We start from the raw sequence: 15,917 nt of genomic DNA, 5'->3' as shown, positions 1-15,917 counted from the left end.
CAAGATTTAGCTAGAAATAAGGGGTCTGATTCTCCTCTCACTTACATGAGTGAGTCAATGGTGTCAATGAAAAAGTGGTGCAAGTGAGAGGAGAATTAGGCTCTCAGTCTTTCAGTAGACTGATTTTTATGACACCGTTAATAGGGGATATAATATGATACAAAAGTATAAAATGTGTTGTTATTGGTTTTGTTCTTAAAAGCATAATTCTATCACCCTTCATATTTGCAAAAATAGGATGTTAGCCAAAAATCATGGTATAAAAAAAGCAAACAAAAAAACCAAACAAACAGGCATAGTATTTGGAAAAACAATAGAAAGAGGCTTGTTTTAAAGTCTCTATAGAAGAATTCTCAGCTATTACTTTTATGTGTGCCTTTTTTTTCTTTTGCTTTTAAGCCAACACTGGAGCTTATCAAAAGATTGCATTTGGAAAAAGGTCTCAGAGCATTTTTCTCATTCCTTTTAAGCTACAGTATATGTGTGAAATTCAAGATGGGAAAATATTACACAAGTATTAGTTTGCCTTTGTTATTTTTTTAGACACATTTTCCCCCAAATCAGCCTCCCTTCCCTCAACCTTCCCACCCTTCCCAAGATTCCAAAGGAAAAATGACATCAAATGGTAAAGTCCTGTTGAATGTTATTTCCAGAAGAATCTATGGAAATTTTGAATACGATTTTAGCACTTGCACTATAATGTATCATTGTTAAACAGAACAGCATATTGAAGAGTATTCACTCCCTGAAAACTTGCTGGTAAGCAAAAGCTGATGTTTCTGTGCACATTACAAAACACTTAGGAATTTGTAACACCTCGGATTTGTTAAATGATACGTACAGAAGTAAGAGCTGGAAATCTCCTGTTAGATCATCTTGACCATCTCCCTGACACTGCAGGATTGTTCTCTCCATTATGGCACTTTGTCTATCTAACTTTTAAATGTGCCAAACTATGTGGCTTTCATCACCACCTCCTTTGGGAGACTCTACTTGTACATTAGGCAACCTAAATATGCCTTTTCTTGAATTTATTTCACTACTTCTAGTCTTACCCCTTTGCATAATACTAAATTCCTAGATCTTTCTTTGCTATTCGGTTACTTGATTTCTCCCCCTCACATATTTTAGTGTTTCCTAATAAATCAGCCACTCAGTCATTTATGGTGCTTGTTTCTGAATTTCTTCCAATTTGTCTACATCTTCTGGTACTGGATGGTACCTGTGGCAGGGGTACTCACTGGAGGTGGGGAGGCAGTGACGCTCCCTGTCATGGTGGCAGGGTAGCTGGCGCAAGCCCAGGATTCTGCAACAGCTGTCAGTCAGCACCTCCCTGTGGGAATCCCTCCCCAGGGCTGGGACCTGGGTGGGCAGGCGGGCTTCGGCAGCTATGGCTTGCAGGGGAATGGACCAATCAACTGTGGATGCAGGGGAAGGACCAATCAGGAAGTGGACCAATCGGGGCTCTTTCCGAGCTGCAGCTTGCCTGCTCTGCAAAAGCCCCAAACATTTCCTGTTGTTTGAAAAATCCACCCGGACAGAGAAAGGAAACTCAAAAAAGAGGCTATGTCCTGGAAAACCTGGACCCATGGTAACCCTATCTACACTATGGGTACTACAGTGGCCACAGCAACGGTGCTTCAATTATGCACCATAGTGTAGATACGTCCCATGTTGACAAAGTATTTTTCCATCAATGTAGGTAATCCGCCTCCCCAAGCAGTGGTAGCTAGGTCAGTGAAAGATTTCTTCCATCAATCCACCAGGGGCTAGATTGGCTTAACTATGATGCTCACACCCCGAGGGTGAAAAATTCACAACACTGAATAAAGTAGCTAGGTCGATCTAAATTTTAAGTGTAGAGCAAGACTTAGATGGATGAAGAGGGTTGTAAGACTTTTTAACAAGGAGGCCATAGGTTTTCAAATGTCACTTCTGAAGTGCAGTCAGCCTCCATGAACGGAAAATTTCTGTATGTAGAGTTGTTGTAGCCGTGTTGGTCCCAGGATATTAGAGATATGAGGTGGTGAGGAATATGCTTCTCTCACCAACAGAAGTTGGTCCAATAAGGGAAAACTGCTGTAATTCACATATCCTTAAGGGGTCTTGACTCTTCCTTCAGGCAGGCACTGGATGGCTGCTTCTACAAGAAGCATTCATTTCACTGCCATTCATATGGAAATAGTGGAAAATCTTGCCCTAAAGGTAACCAACCCCTGCAGTTTTTCCTATCTATCATAGGGATCACTTGTCTGGGAAGACAAAGCAGTTGTTCATTGTCAGATGTCCAATCTTACACCTTTTTGGTGAAGACAGTAAACCATCAGAACAACCAATAATTAACAGAAGTAAGATAGCTAATATATTATAACTTCTTCCAAGAAAAGACAAAATTACGTATGCACTACAAATGTCTTACTCTTTGTGCCTGTCTAATCGAGGCATATGTGGTCCTCCTTATTATATCTGATAACTATTTATTAATTAGACAATAGTTTCTTATAAGGCTTATCAGCAATTCTGAATGGTATTGGATGTGAAATACCATGTGTATTGAAGTATGATGGTGATGTTTTTGTGGCCACATTTATGTTTTTAGAATTATGTTATGCATATTGCATAAGCCCTCTGAGTGTATTTCCAACACTTAACACAGTTAAAATCCTCATTAGCTCCAGACTATCCTCACATTAAATACCAATATCAACCAACATCCAGAATAATCTCAACATTCACAAAACCAGCATGGGAAGCAAACAAAAGGCTTTTCAGTCATTCCACTGCAAACTCTTTGTAATCATTTCTGAGGCATTTGTAACTTGGAAAAAACTATTTGTTCTAGTTGAAACTGGAAATTAAATCTGGGTCTCCAGTGAAAGCTGTGGATGAAAACATTTTTTGTTTTGCTTGTTTTCCATCAGATTTTCTCGAAAAATGTTCAGGTTTTAATTGAAAAATCAAAACCCTGAAAACTGATTTTCGTTTGTTTTGATAACTGAATTTTTTGATGACAGCCCAAATACCTTTGATGAAAATGGAAAATTTTCAACCAACATTCTTGCTTATTTGAAAAGCCACTTTTGTTGCATTTGTGCCTCAAACTAAATGTTTTTCAATGACCCAACTACTGCTTCCCTTAATCATCTAATTCATTCCATTGTTATCTTCAGATTAGATTGTTGTAAATGTACTCTAACTGGGGCAACATATGGAGTGTGCATATGCTGCAGTCTGAGGTGTGATTGCAGCACGTGTAAACATACCTAAGAGAGGTTTAATCTAGTTAGTATGGGTACCAATATCAGTGAAACTATGGCAGCATTAGCTGTAAAAGCCCACCTGGGAACCTGGGCAGTTACATGGGTGGCTGGCCCATTCTACATCTTACGGTGCTGCAGCTATTGGTACTTGTGCTATCTACGTTAAAGATGTCTACATTTGCTGCAATCAAACCTGTGATGGCAGCCTAAACATATCAATGTGGTGGTCCACTTGTTAAGCAGAGTATCTTGCTACAAGCGTATTCCACCACAGCTCCATGATCTGCACGGCCTGTCTGTGGGTTTTTAGGTGGAGTTTAAGGTCTTTTTTTTTTTTTCACCTATAAAGCCCTACATGACTTAGCACCATCCTCCATGAAACATTGCCTCTCTCCTTCAGCTATACTTCCACATTTGAGATCTGTGGAGTCACTAAAGCTAGACCCATTGTCCTTGGTATAAGGGGGCTGCTGGCAGGGGGTTTCTCCACGAGAGGCTCCCTTTCTTTGGAATCTAATCCTTGGTACAAAAGAACCCAGATCTGTGGACCTTTATGGCATACTTCAAGAAAGCTTCAGAAGAAACCCATGCTGCCTGAAGGCGATGCATAGGTAAAGTGAGGGATTTACTTACGTGGCTGCTGTTCATTTTGCTTTTCAATATATTGATTGTATTTTTAACCAGTTGCCTAGCGTGTTATATGTGCCTCTTACTGTTTTTATAAAGCCAGATAGAAGAAGGCCCCAATCCTCAGTTCTGGCATCTTTATATTATAATCGTAAGAAAAAACAGACCACTAAATCAACAGATCACAGTAGATAATGCCATATGGTCACAGAAAACTGCATGAGGCTACATATATCATGTATATTAAAAAAACCTGGGCACAACAAATTGATTTTTACAGACAGAATTTCAGCCTTAAACCAGAACTTAACTCCCTTTGTTTACATCAAACCCTTAACATTGTTTTAATGTAGTTTAGCATGCCATAGCTGATTTTATTCTTATCGTTTTGTGGTATTATATAATAGGGATGGAGGTGCAGGAGTACTGTGCTCAATGGCAGCTCATTAGTTCATACCTGGTATTTTGCCTAAAATGTTACTGTGCTTCTAGTTTAGGGGTGGGCAAACTTTTTGGCTCGAGGGCCACATCTGGGTATGGAAATTGTATGGTGAGCCATGACTGCTCAAGAAATTGGGGTGGGGGGGATGAAGGCTCCGGCTGGGGGTGTGGGCTCTGGGGTGGGGCCAGAAATGAGGAGTTCAGCAGTGTAGGAAGGGGCTCCAGGCTGGAGCAGAGGCTTGGGGGGGGTGGGTGAGGGCTCTGGCTGGGGGTGCGGGCTCTGGGCTGGGGCTAGGTATGAGGGGTTGGAAGTGCAGGAGGGTGCTATGGGCTGGGACCAAGGGGTTTGGAGGGCTGGAGGGCGATCCGGTCTGGGGCAGAGGGTTGGGGTGCAGGCTCTGGGTGACGCTTACCTCAAGCAGCTCCTGGAAGCAGCAGCATGTGCATTCTCCAGCTCCTACATGGAGGAGCGGCCAGGCGGCTCTGCGTGCTGCCCTGTCCACAGGTGCCCTCCCTACAGCTCCCAGTGGCCTCGGTTCCCTGTATGGCGCCCCCTGGCTGCCCCTACGTGTAGGAGCCGGAGGGGGGACATGCCACTGCTTCCGGGAGCTGCCCGGAGCCACGGCATGCACAGAGTGGGGCAAGCCCCTGACCCTGTTTCCTGGCTTGAGAGTCGGAGCGGGTCAAGCCCTGGACCCTACTCCCCAGCGGGAGCTCTAGGGCCAGATTAATATGTCTGAAGATCCGGATGCAGCCCCCAGGCCGTAATTTGCCCACCCCTGTTGTAGTTGCTTCAAATCAGGTCCCTAAATTGTGTTAGATGAATATAAACAATGTGCAAGGATAGTAGGATGCACTCCAAACAAGCTTTTAAGAAATCTTAATATAGGCTGACGTTCACTGATTAAGGGATGAAACTCTAGTTGTAAGGTGAGTTTCCAGTGGAACATCGGTTAGTCAGGGAGAACAGAATAAGGAAACTCACGATAAATGTAATTGCTCCAGTAAAGGATCTACATTTTAAACAGATTTCAGAGTAACAGCCGTGTTAGTCTGTATTCGCAAAAAGAAAAGGAGTACTTGTGGCACCTTAGAGACTAACCAATTTATTTAAGCATGAGCTTTCGTGAGCTACAGCTCACTTCATCCGATGAAGTGAGCTGTAGCTCACGAAAGCTCATGCTCAAATAAATTGGTTAGTCTCTAAGGTGCCACAAGTACTCCTTTTATTTTAAACAGAGTGTCCTCTAAATATGCTGAAAAAGATGACCACATTTCTAAATACCTGTCATCTTTTTGGTGTTTCTTGTGTATGTACTTGGTGGGAATGTTTTTCCATTACGAGGACAATCTCTATTTTGTTATGCCACAATTCCAGAAGAAGTCATGTTTTCCAACAATGTACAATACAAAGTCTTATTGCTAACAAAAAAGAAATGAATTTGTCATTCTGTTTAAAATGTAGATCCTTTACTGGAGCACTGAGTAAGCAGTTCAGCAATCTCTGGGAAGATGGCATTTTGCCATAAGATGAATCTCTCTAATTTGGGGGTTCTGCTGTGGCACAACTGCAGTCACTGACTGTCTGGCAACTGGGCAGGCAAGTTGCAGGCCCTCATTGCTCACACCATTCAAGGTGAAGTGGGCAGTTAACACCTCTGCAGTTGTAGGACAAAGCTTGACTTATTACAAAGTTATGAAACACCTTCCTCAAAACAGTCACTCCATATCTGACCAGTCAGTCTTCATCCTCAAAGGAAACCTTCACAACTGCTTCAAAAGATGAGCCTGGGAGCTTACCTTCATAACTACTAAAATCATGGACTCAGTAAAGACACTGGATTTATGGCTCATTATAACAATCTGTAACCCCTTAACCCTCCTTTGTCCTACAACTGCAAAGGTATTAACTGGCCATTTCACCTTGAATGTTCTCTTGCAACATGTGTTAACTCCTTATGCTAAACAATATATTCTATCTTGTGTTTAAATCTGTGACACTCTGAGAACCTTTCCCAGACCAGAAGAAGAGCTCTGTGTAAGCTCAAAAGCTTGTCTCTCACCAACAGAAGTTGATCCAATAAAATATATTACCTCACCCACCTTGTCGTTCTCATATCCTGGGATCAACACATAGATACAACAACACTACAAATATCAAATAGTCATGACTATCAGCTGCAGCTACCATAGCAGTTGCATTCAAATCAGTGACCAAGAGATGAAAAACACTGTATCCTGTTATCCATATTATGGTCTATCCAGTCCCCTAAGACAGACAGAAAGGTGATGAATGAAGACCTTGCTCTCATTGCCACCACTTCCCAGACCAAAAGTAAAACAAACACTTTGAATTATACAGTTCTTTTGTGAATATGGCAGTCTTGTCTTCCCACTCCTTCATCGAGTACCATGTCCCTTTCAAATGCAAAAGCCCTCATCACACTATGATGAAATCATATATCTATAAATTAATATTATAATCAACCAATGACTCAAAGAGGGTGTTGTTCACTCTTAATCAGTTCTTCCAATAATATGGTATTGAACACAGATCTGAGTCCTATTTCTATAGACGTTTCCCTTAAAGAAGTAAAGGAAACAATTGGTAAATAGTGTGGTCTTATCCATCACCATGAGCTATCTTCATAATGACAGTAAAAATCATGAATTTATATCAATCCCCTAGGCACTTCAAACTACTCAGTCAGTTTTCTTGGGATTAATAAATTATTGTTACTTTCTTAGGCTTGCTGAAACACCATTTTGGCATATGTCCATGGGAGAAAGATTATGTGTTAAGGAAAGGGAAGTTAAATTTTTTGCTCACACTGTTTTATAGTGATAATGAAAATTATGAACAATAGATGGATGGAGTTCTTGGAAATTATCATGATGATTTCAAGCGTGGCTAAAAGGTGCTGGGAAAAGTCTAAGTTTTATCTTGCTAACAAAGAAGCAAAAATAACTATTATTAACTTTGGTCATTTGGTACCTTTGCCTTTTTCCCTCTTTTTACATATGTTAAGCAGTGACTTTAAAACTTTGGTTTATTTGGAGGCTATTCATGTATGGTCTAGGAATAGCAATAGATAAACTGTCCATGAAATTGTGTGTTCCCTCCCCTTTTGTGAGGGGGAAGTGGTGACTCCTTTCTAGAACCTAATCGAAAACCAAAATAGCTTTTTGTTCTCCTGTTATAACTGTCCTGCCTCTGAGTCACCATACGAAACAGAGGTTGGGAAGTATTGAATACTGTAGATTAAGCACTTCCAAACCAGCTTTTGGCTAAGTTTTATGCATGCTATGAGCAAACTAATGTGCACGAGTATCCAGGATACTCAGCCAGTAATTCATGAGAGTCCAAAATATTCTGCTTGGAATGAATCATAACAACGTAGATGATAGGGTTGGAAAAGGCCCCTCAGGTCCTCCAATCCGACTCCTCTGCGTCTTCTATGATAATTCCACTAGAATTTCATCTAATGAATCTTTGAAAACCCCTAATGTAGGTGACTCAGCTACCTCACTAGTCAGTTTATTCCATTGCCTAATTGTCATGACTCTTACATGTTGTCTCATGTCTAACCTGAATGTTTCAGTCTTAATTTTTATACCATTATGCCTTGTTTGACCAATTCATGACTGCAGAACACAGTCCTTTCCTCTCCCTTCTGCAATATCACTCAAGTATTTGTAATTGGTTTAAAAGGCTTTTTTCCCACTAGTCATATAAATAATTCTATCAAGTATCTTTCAGATGTCTTGTAGCACTTTTCGAGTGACAAGGTGAGTAAGGTAATAATTTGTGAGTTAATATCTTTTATTGGACCTCACCCACGTAGTCTCTCCAATATGCTGGGACCGACACGGCTACAACAATGCTGTATTCAAGCACTTTTCTCATTTTATTTGCCCTTCTTTGAATTTTCTCTCACATTTCAGTCTTTTTATAATGAGGGGCTGAAAACTGCACTCCATATTCGAAGCATAGATTTATTGTTATTACAAACGATATTTCTGTAGTTGATGACGACCTTTAAAAACATTTCAGTTGACGGTGAATTAACATAACTGCGGTATTCTGAATACTTGCTTGTATATGAAATATCTAGAGAACAGTGTGAACATTGTGGGGACATTTTCTAGTTGTCAAATGCAAAAAATGGTTTTCAGGACGGTCACTGAGCGGCTGTGGATGGCATCTCTTACATACTATTATGTTCAGTTTTTGATAATTGGAACTCCCAGCGTACTCCTTTAAGGTGAAAATCATATATGCTCCGATTTAAATCACTCCCATGCTTAAGCCCTATTTTGAGGATTTAGAGCTGGCACAGCATAGGGGTGAATTTCATCATTACTATTTTCTAAGTAAGGGTTTCCCAGTTCGTAGCTGTGTAGATTGTTAATCTTTGTATGTGAGTTAATGTAAATTTATCCATGACCATGTTTGCAGACTGTTTTTGTGGGAGATTGGTGGTCCAGGGATGCTTTCATGGTAGTCTGCGGAATGAAACATTTTGAGAACCATGCAGTGGGGGGACTTGGAGGGTGGAAAAAGACTTGATCGAGGGGGGTGGGGGGGAACTCTTTCTAAATGATCTGGAGAATCACTGATCTGTAGTATTTTAAATCTTACAACATATATATATTTGTGTTTCTGCATAAGCTTGCCAGAGCATGCTGATGATTAACCTCCCTGATATTAATTATCCATTGTATCATAATTTATCATATGCCGATTTAATCAATGACATGTTACATGGTTCTTCAGGTTAATTAATACTGCACATAGAAAAGTATAGGTCATAGCTTGCAAGACTACTTCATTGTTGAAGGACAAATCTTAATACACCATTCCATGAGATGGTTGCACAATTTAATACCAGACATAATTTACACCTCATACATAAATGCACCTCACCCATAATTTATTTATTCCATGATACTTTTAGTCATACAGCATCTAAGTTCTCTAAATTTGTATTTGGTGCTGTGTCAAAAGGGTATGTGAAATCAAGATAAATTATGCCCACTGAATTTCCTTTGTTCTGCATACCTATAATTATATCAGAAAAGGCTAGCACCTTTGTCTGAGATAATCTCCTATATATTTCCGGAATTTACATTGTTTATCATTAACACTATAATTTATCATGGCCATTTTTAGAAATAACAACATGAAGAAAACAATGTCATGAAAATATAGTTATTGAGACTCTTGGGTGTTACTTTATATCCCAAATAACGATTAATTTTCCATTTTTTGCACAGAATCAGTCAAGACACAAAGAAAAAGATATATTAAGTCATTCAGTCCATCTCCCTGCCAGTAGACCTGTGCCCTACAGTCAGACATTTTCTGGCCTGTATCTTCAAAAGTATCTAATGATTTTGCAGGACTCAAATTCTGGGTGCTGAAATAGAGACCTCTTAAATGATTTTTAAGAGGATGGGTGCTCAGAACTTCTGAAACATCAGACACTTTTAAGGTGTCTCAAGTTGGGCACCCACAATTCCTAGTCACATTTGAAAATGTCTTTTCCCTTGAGGAACTATTCTGAAGACTACAATATCTCACTGTGAGGAAGTTTTTTCTGATATTTAGCTAAACGTTCTCTGTCTTCATTGCACGCCACTCCTACTACTTATACCCTCCTGTCCCAAAATAAATAATTACTCTCTCCGTGCTGTTTATGCCCTTCAGATATAGCCTATCAAGTTCATATCCACCCTTTTGTTGTTTCTGAGCTAATCTACTAGATGCATAATTAGCTTCTGTAAGATTGTTCCGAAGCAGTGTTTTCAGTCACCAAGTCATATATTTGTTGTTCTTTGAGGGCCTGAGCTAAAGCCCACTGAAGTCCCTGGAGTCTTTCCATTGATTTCAATGGACTTTGGATCAGGCCAATTTCTGGATATCTTTCTGAAGCTGAACACAATATTTCAGATGTGATCACAGCACAGCCATCCATAAACGGTCTGTTAACTCCCAGCTCCATGATGCGATGCCTTTGCAGTTCTAAATTGCATTAGGCTTTTTTTGGCCTACTATCACGTTGCAAACTTTTGTTTCGTTTTCTGTAATCTGTTACCTCAAGGTCTCTTTCAGCTGCTGCGTCCCTATCTCCCAGAAGCATGTGTGTTTCAGATTGTTTATTCCTCAAATGTATTTCAATTTAAATCTGACTTTTTTTTTCTGTCCCTCTTGTTAATCTCTCTAGGCTTCATTGCAGTGTTTCTTTCTCCTCTCCAGTATCTGCAGCTCATCTCAGTTTTTGATAATCTGCACATATAATTAACATGCTGCTCACTTCCTCTTCTAAATCATTAACGAAGGCATTACCTGGGACAGGGCCTACTGCTGATCCCTGTGGGTCCCCAGCATAACAGTTTTGAACCAAGGAGCTACCAGGCCAGAGATGAGCTTTGTAAACCCAGATCAGCTCTCAACATGGAATTTTTAATTGTCCTCTTAAACAATAGGCAATTTAGTGAGGGGAAACCTCATAGCTCCTTGGGGAATTAAAGCTCTTGCTAAGAAGCCACAGCTTTGGTCTTTTGTGTCACTAGGGTCTTATCCCCGAGCTCTTGCTCCCTGTTTGCCTTTCAGGCATTTTGAGGTTTCAGTCTCAAGGCTCTGAGTCTCAGTAAGGTTCATTCAACTTCTTGCCTTCACACCCAGCCATTCATTGACATGTCAAAATCCCCTAGTACCAAAAGACATAGCCAACCTAAAAAAATGAAAATCTGAGGGCTTGTCTACACACAGAGTTACACCAATTAAATAAAAGGTGTGTAATTTTAAACCAGTTTATTTAAACAGGTGAAAAAGGTTGTGTGGACATGGTTATGGAGGCCGTGTGTCTGAGTGGACAAAGCAATGCCTGGGGTATGTTCCTGACTCTGCCTCTGGCCTCCTGGGAAAATCATTTAACTTTCTGTGCCTCAGTTTCCCTATCCATTGCAGGGGGTTAGTGATACTGAGCTCCTTTGTAAAGTCCTTTGAGATCTATGGTTGAAAGATGCTATATAAGAGCTAGGCATTATTATTATTTATTTCTTTTATTTTGGCTTGAACCAGGTTTAGTTTGGTTTTAAGTTAGAACACAATAAGCTACTTTGAAGCTGAAATAAGAGTAAACCCACACGGGTTTGCTCTGGTTTCACTAAACCAGTTTAATTAAACCATGCAAGTTTGTGTTTAGACAGGCTTTAATTTGATTATTCACTGTTCTCTTTTTCCACATTTACTTCAGTCTGGAAATTTTTGACCACTTACTCCCAGATTTCTGCTTTCCTTCAGGTTTGCTGTGGTGTGAATTTAGATCAAATTCAAATTTGACACACCTCCTGTTGTACTGTTGACATTTTAAAACAAAAGCATCAACAATACATTAAACTTCTCCAAGACCAGTAGTTTGCTACGTCAGTCTCTCTAAAGTGTCAGCCTTGAATATACATATAGCCATTTAAAAAGATGCATTCTATTAATAAACGAAGTGCCTGATTCTCCACTGCTTTGCAGTTTGTGTAGGCATTTATAGCTGGGCAAATTGTGGGTAAAATGCTACCAATTGTAGCATTTTATATTTACTTGACATGTGTGTCCTGTGTCATTGTTTCCTGTGGACAAAGTGGTATGTGATCATGTAAGTTTAAGACTGTATCATAATGCATATGCACACAGGGCTGAATTAATTTGCACAGGCAATCTTAATTCTGGTATTTCCTAACTTTTGAGTGCTTGATTTTTCAACTTTAACATTCTTTTAGCATAGAGTTTTTTGTATGCAGTAAATTATTTCCTCTAGTATAACCAAGACTTTTCCAAACTGTGGTGGAATCAACAATGTATTGCGTATGCTTGCCAACTATAATCCAATTTTTAAGTATCCTCATCTATCTTTCTCTCCGTTAGATTTTCCGCAGGGTGCACTAGAGGAAGCAGAAAAGCCATGAAAATCTGAAGAGGATCCTCAGGAGGATTTTTCTGTCTGATGTCAAAAGCATTTACAATGCAGCTGTACCAATCCACGTTACTCTATTCTGAATGGAGCCTTCAGAAGGAGAAGGTCCCACTAATTGTACAAAAAAGTTTATTCCCATCAAAGTGATTAGATTTTCTTGCCAACTGTAAGGCTTAGCATCCATTCTGTGGATAAAGCCTAACCACTTATCCCTAACCACAAACTGTCATAGCAAATGTTTGTTAATCTGCAATATCAGCCCGTAATAAAGATCCTGTTGACTGATCAAAGGCTATTTTACACACAGTTAAAAGCAACCTTTGTTTCATGGTATGTTTTATCTGATTTTTTAGATATTCTGTACTCCCTGTCCCTTTGCGGTCACGTTACCATTTTCTCATAATGTCACAGTTTGGACAAAAAATAGCTATCTCCTTCCCACCTCTGCAAACCAATCACAATTTCCACACAGGTGAATTCACCACAAGAAGAAAGGCAGATAATCCACCAAGGCTTCTCTAACCCCCTCCTCCCTGATTTATACTGCTGCTCTCAAGAGATACAGTGTAAAATATGGTTATGTCAAGGGCAAAATGTCTCCTTCCCTTTTCCTGTTACAGAAGTCATATGAATAAGGTTTACATTGTAATTACCGTAAGCACACTAACACATGGATCTTCTTACTGTGCTTTTTACTGACACATTAAGTATGCTGAGACCCGTTATTCTTATGAATCAGTCTGTTCTGGTTAGGGACAAGATTTTCATGTGTGACTAGTGATTATGAGTGAACCCAATCTGAGAGAGTTCAAAGGGGGTCTGATTTTCAGAAAGTTTGACCCCTTTGAAAATCAAGTCCTGTTAAGGTGTCTAGAAATGGGAAACCCTAAAATAGAGGCACCCAAAATCGCCTTTGAAAATCTTGGCCTAGATTTTTGAAATGTCAGGCGCATAAATGAATTACTGAGAGTAACATGGATGCAGTGTCAATGTAAAGATGTATGGAAGGGTCTGAAAATAACTGAGACCTGGCTCCAAGTGTAGAAGATATGCAGCCAACATCTGCTTCCTTTTGGTTTGGCCTCACGGTGGATCGTACAAAAGTACAATTTCCAGCCTGATTGGCAGCATATATGAAATGAATTGTTGATCTCAGCTTATTTCCTAGTGGACAAGTGTACACATTGCAAAAGCTGTCATCAAACTTGGCACCTGTGTTGTTTAGGCTATGTCTGCACTATCACTGTTGTCGGCAAAACTTTTGTTGGTCAGGGTGTGTTTTTTCAACCCCCCGACTGACATAAGTTTCACTGACAAAAGGGCTGGTGTGGACAGCATCTCCTGTTGGTGGGAGAGCATCTCCTGTTGATGTAGCTAGCGCCACTCGCTGGGGGTGGTTTAATTATGCTGGCTGGAGAGCTCTTTCCAGCCAGCATAGAGCAGCTACACAGGAGACCTTACAGCAGCACAGCTGTGCCACTGTAAAGTCCATAGTGTAGCCAAAGCCTAAGTCAGCATAGAGATTCACTGTTCTAACTTCTCACCCATACAAGAGATTCCCCCAGCTCAGTTGTGAAATCTGCTGGCAGGGGTTGACAATTGCAAATTTATATTACTACTGTCTGCCCCGTATCTGTGGCTAAAGAGGGAAGTTTATTCTCCAGGACTTCCAGTCCAGTAACTTTCATCAGCACAAAATCTACTTTCAATCCCCTTCCCTCTCCCCCTCTCCAAAAATCATTTCCTCCTTCCTGTACCAATTGTGCATTGCCCGTTAGCCTCCCATGCAATTCCATGGTGCTGCTCCATCAGGAGTATCAATAATGTTTATATCACTGCAATTGTACAGGGTTGTCTTTTTTAGTCGACTTTTTAAATGGAGCCAAGCAGCCAGGGAGCAGGTGGCCCTGGAGCTGGAGTGAAGCTGCAGGGCTTCCATCCAGATGGCCCTGTACCCTGGCAGCTGTCAGAGAGCTGCAGCTCATGGGGGCCAAAAACCTCCCTGGGGGAGAAACTCCACCTCTCTGGCTTGGAAAGATTCCCCCTCCAGGAGTGTTCTTCCCTCTCTGTCCCTCCCACGTTTTTCCCCAGGAGAGCAGTATGTGACCCATTGTAAAGAGACTCCACTGCTCTGCTAAAATTGCCCAATAAAATAATCTCCTGTAGTCTCCATACACACCTCTGTGACCGAAGAAAATCCATGGGGAACTGATCAATTACTTTAGCTATTAGGCTTAAACTTTAACCACAGATTTCAAATCTTCTTCTGTGCTCTCAGTGGCTGCTAGGTAACCTAGAGAAATCAACTGCAATTACTATTAAAAATCCCTTCACTGTACCGTAGAAGTGCCATTACACTGTAGAATCCTGAACCAAAGAATCCTGTACTATTATATACATATATACCATATGTGGGAAAGAAAACCATAGGGCTTTAGTGGGATATATTACAAGGTAATAATTATCATTATTAGATCTGATTCAGTCACCCAAAACTGCCATTGACTTCATTGGGAGTTTGGGGTAAGCAGTGAGTAGAGGTTCGGGTGAGGTATGGGAAATGCTTCTTTTTAAATTGCATTTATTTGACATCAGTGAAACATGTTTGTGTTGGTGTTGCTCCTGTTTGCCTATTTTACTCCTCGCTGTGGGAGGGGAAGGTTCTATAGAGAATCAACCCATAACACTGTTGAAGGGGGAAAATCATATTGGTTATAAAAGAAAGAAAGAGAAAATTGTGCATAGTAGTATTTTATGGTCTCTTTATAATATGTTAAATTATGCCATTCAATAGTATCATCAGGATTTAAAGCAGGGATATTTGCACTGGGTACAAAAACCATTTGTTTTTCCCATGGCCAAATGATCCAGGTAATTCAGAGGAAATAAGTCACTGCAATTTAGTGGTTTAAAGAACAGTGCAACAGGAAATAGTAGGAAGAAGCTCTCAGTAGTGCTCAGACTTTCTATGAATTTTTTTCTTTTAAATCTGATCTTTGTGGCTGGGGGAAAAATCGAGGCGAAATTACAAGATACTTTTTAAAGAAAAAGTTATCCAAGCCAAAAATACGAAGGAAGCGCTACTAATTTCAGGGGACCAAATGTTCAGTTCTCAACATCAATGTTTCTGAGGCAAGGAAAGATCTTACTGGCCATGTCATTCTATAATGCACAGAACTTTGCACCCATACCCTGTCAGGTCTCTTGCTAATAAGTAGACCACATTATTTCAAAATGAGGTTGGGATGTAAATACAATTTTCTTATGTAGAATCCTAGTTATTTATACTATAAAATGAATACTCCTATACAACTTCTTATTTTCATTCAACCAAACTTTAATATGCAGAGTATCTATGCTTCATCAAGTTATTTGAAGAGAATGCTATATTTTGTGTGGTTGTTAGAGCAAAACAAAGTTTAAGCAATCATTTTGTTAAAATCAATTTTAGACAAATCTAAATGCCGAATTAGTGAGTGCATTGTGACATTTCAATACCATCCTATCAGCGGTACCAACTATTTTTATTGTTAATAGCTACGGCACTTTTAAATGTGTTTTCTAAAATAAATCATAATATGAAATGAAATATACATTAGATTTTCTTTGAACAGTT

General features: G+C 40.0%; 1 protein-coding gene across 1 annotated transcript in view; it reads left to right on the top strand.

Moving 5' to 3' along the window:
* BBS9 (Bardet-Biedl syndrome 9) overlaps positions 1 to 12,618 on the top strand; it is a 434,982-nt gene extending 422,364 nt beyond the window's left edge. Inside the window, exon 23 of the mRNA XM_084619984.1 lies at positions 12,253 to 12,618. Within this exon, the coding sequence (XP_084476110.1) occupies positions 12,253 to 12,293 (41 nt within the window). The 3' untranslated portion in view covers positions 12,294 to 12,618. The remainder of the gene's footprint in view (positions 1 to 12,252) is intronic.
* The last annotated feature ends 3,299 nt before the right edge of the window (positions 12,619 to 15,917 follow it).

The sequence above is a fragment of the Lepidochelys olivacea genome (assembly GCF_965140295.1).
Source record: "Lepidochelys olivacea isolate rLepOli2 genome assembly, chromosome: 2".
Classification (NCBI taxonomy): Eukaryota; Metazoa; Chordata; order Testudines; family Cheloniidae; genus Lepidochelys; species Lepidochelys olivacea.
This window is presented reverse-complemented; position numbering and strand designations above follow the sequence as displayed.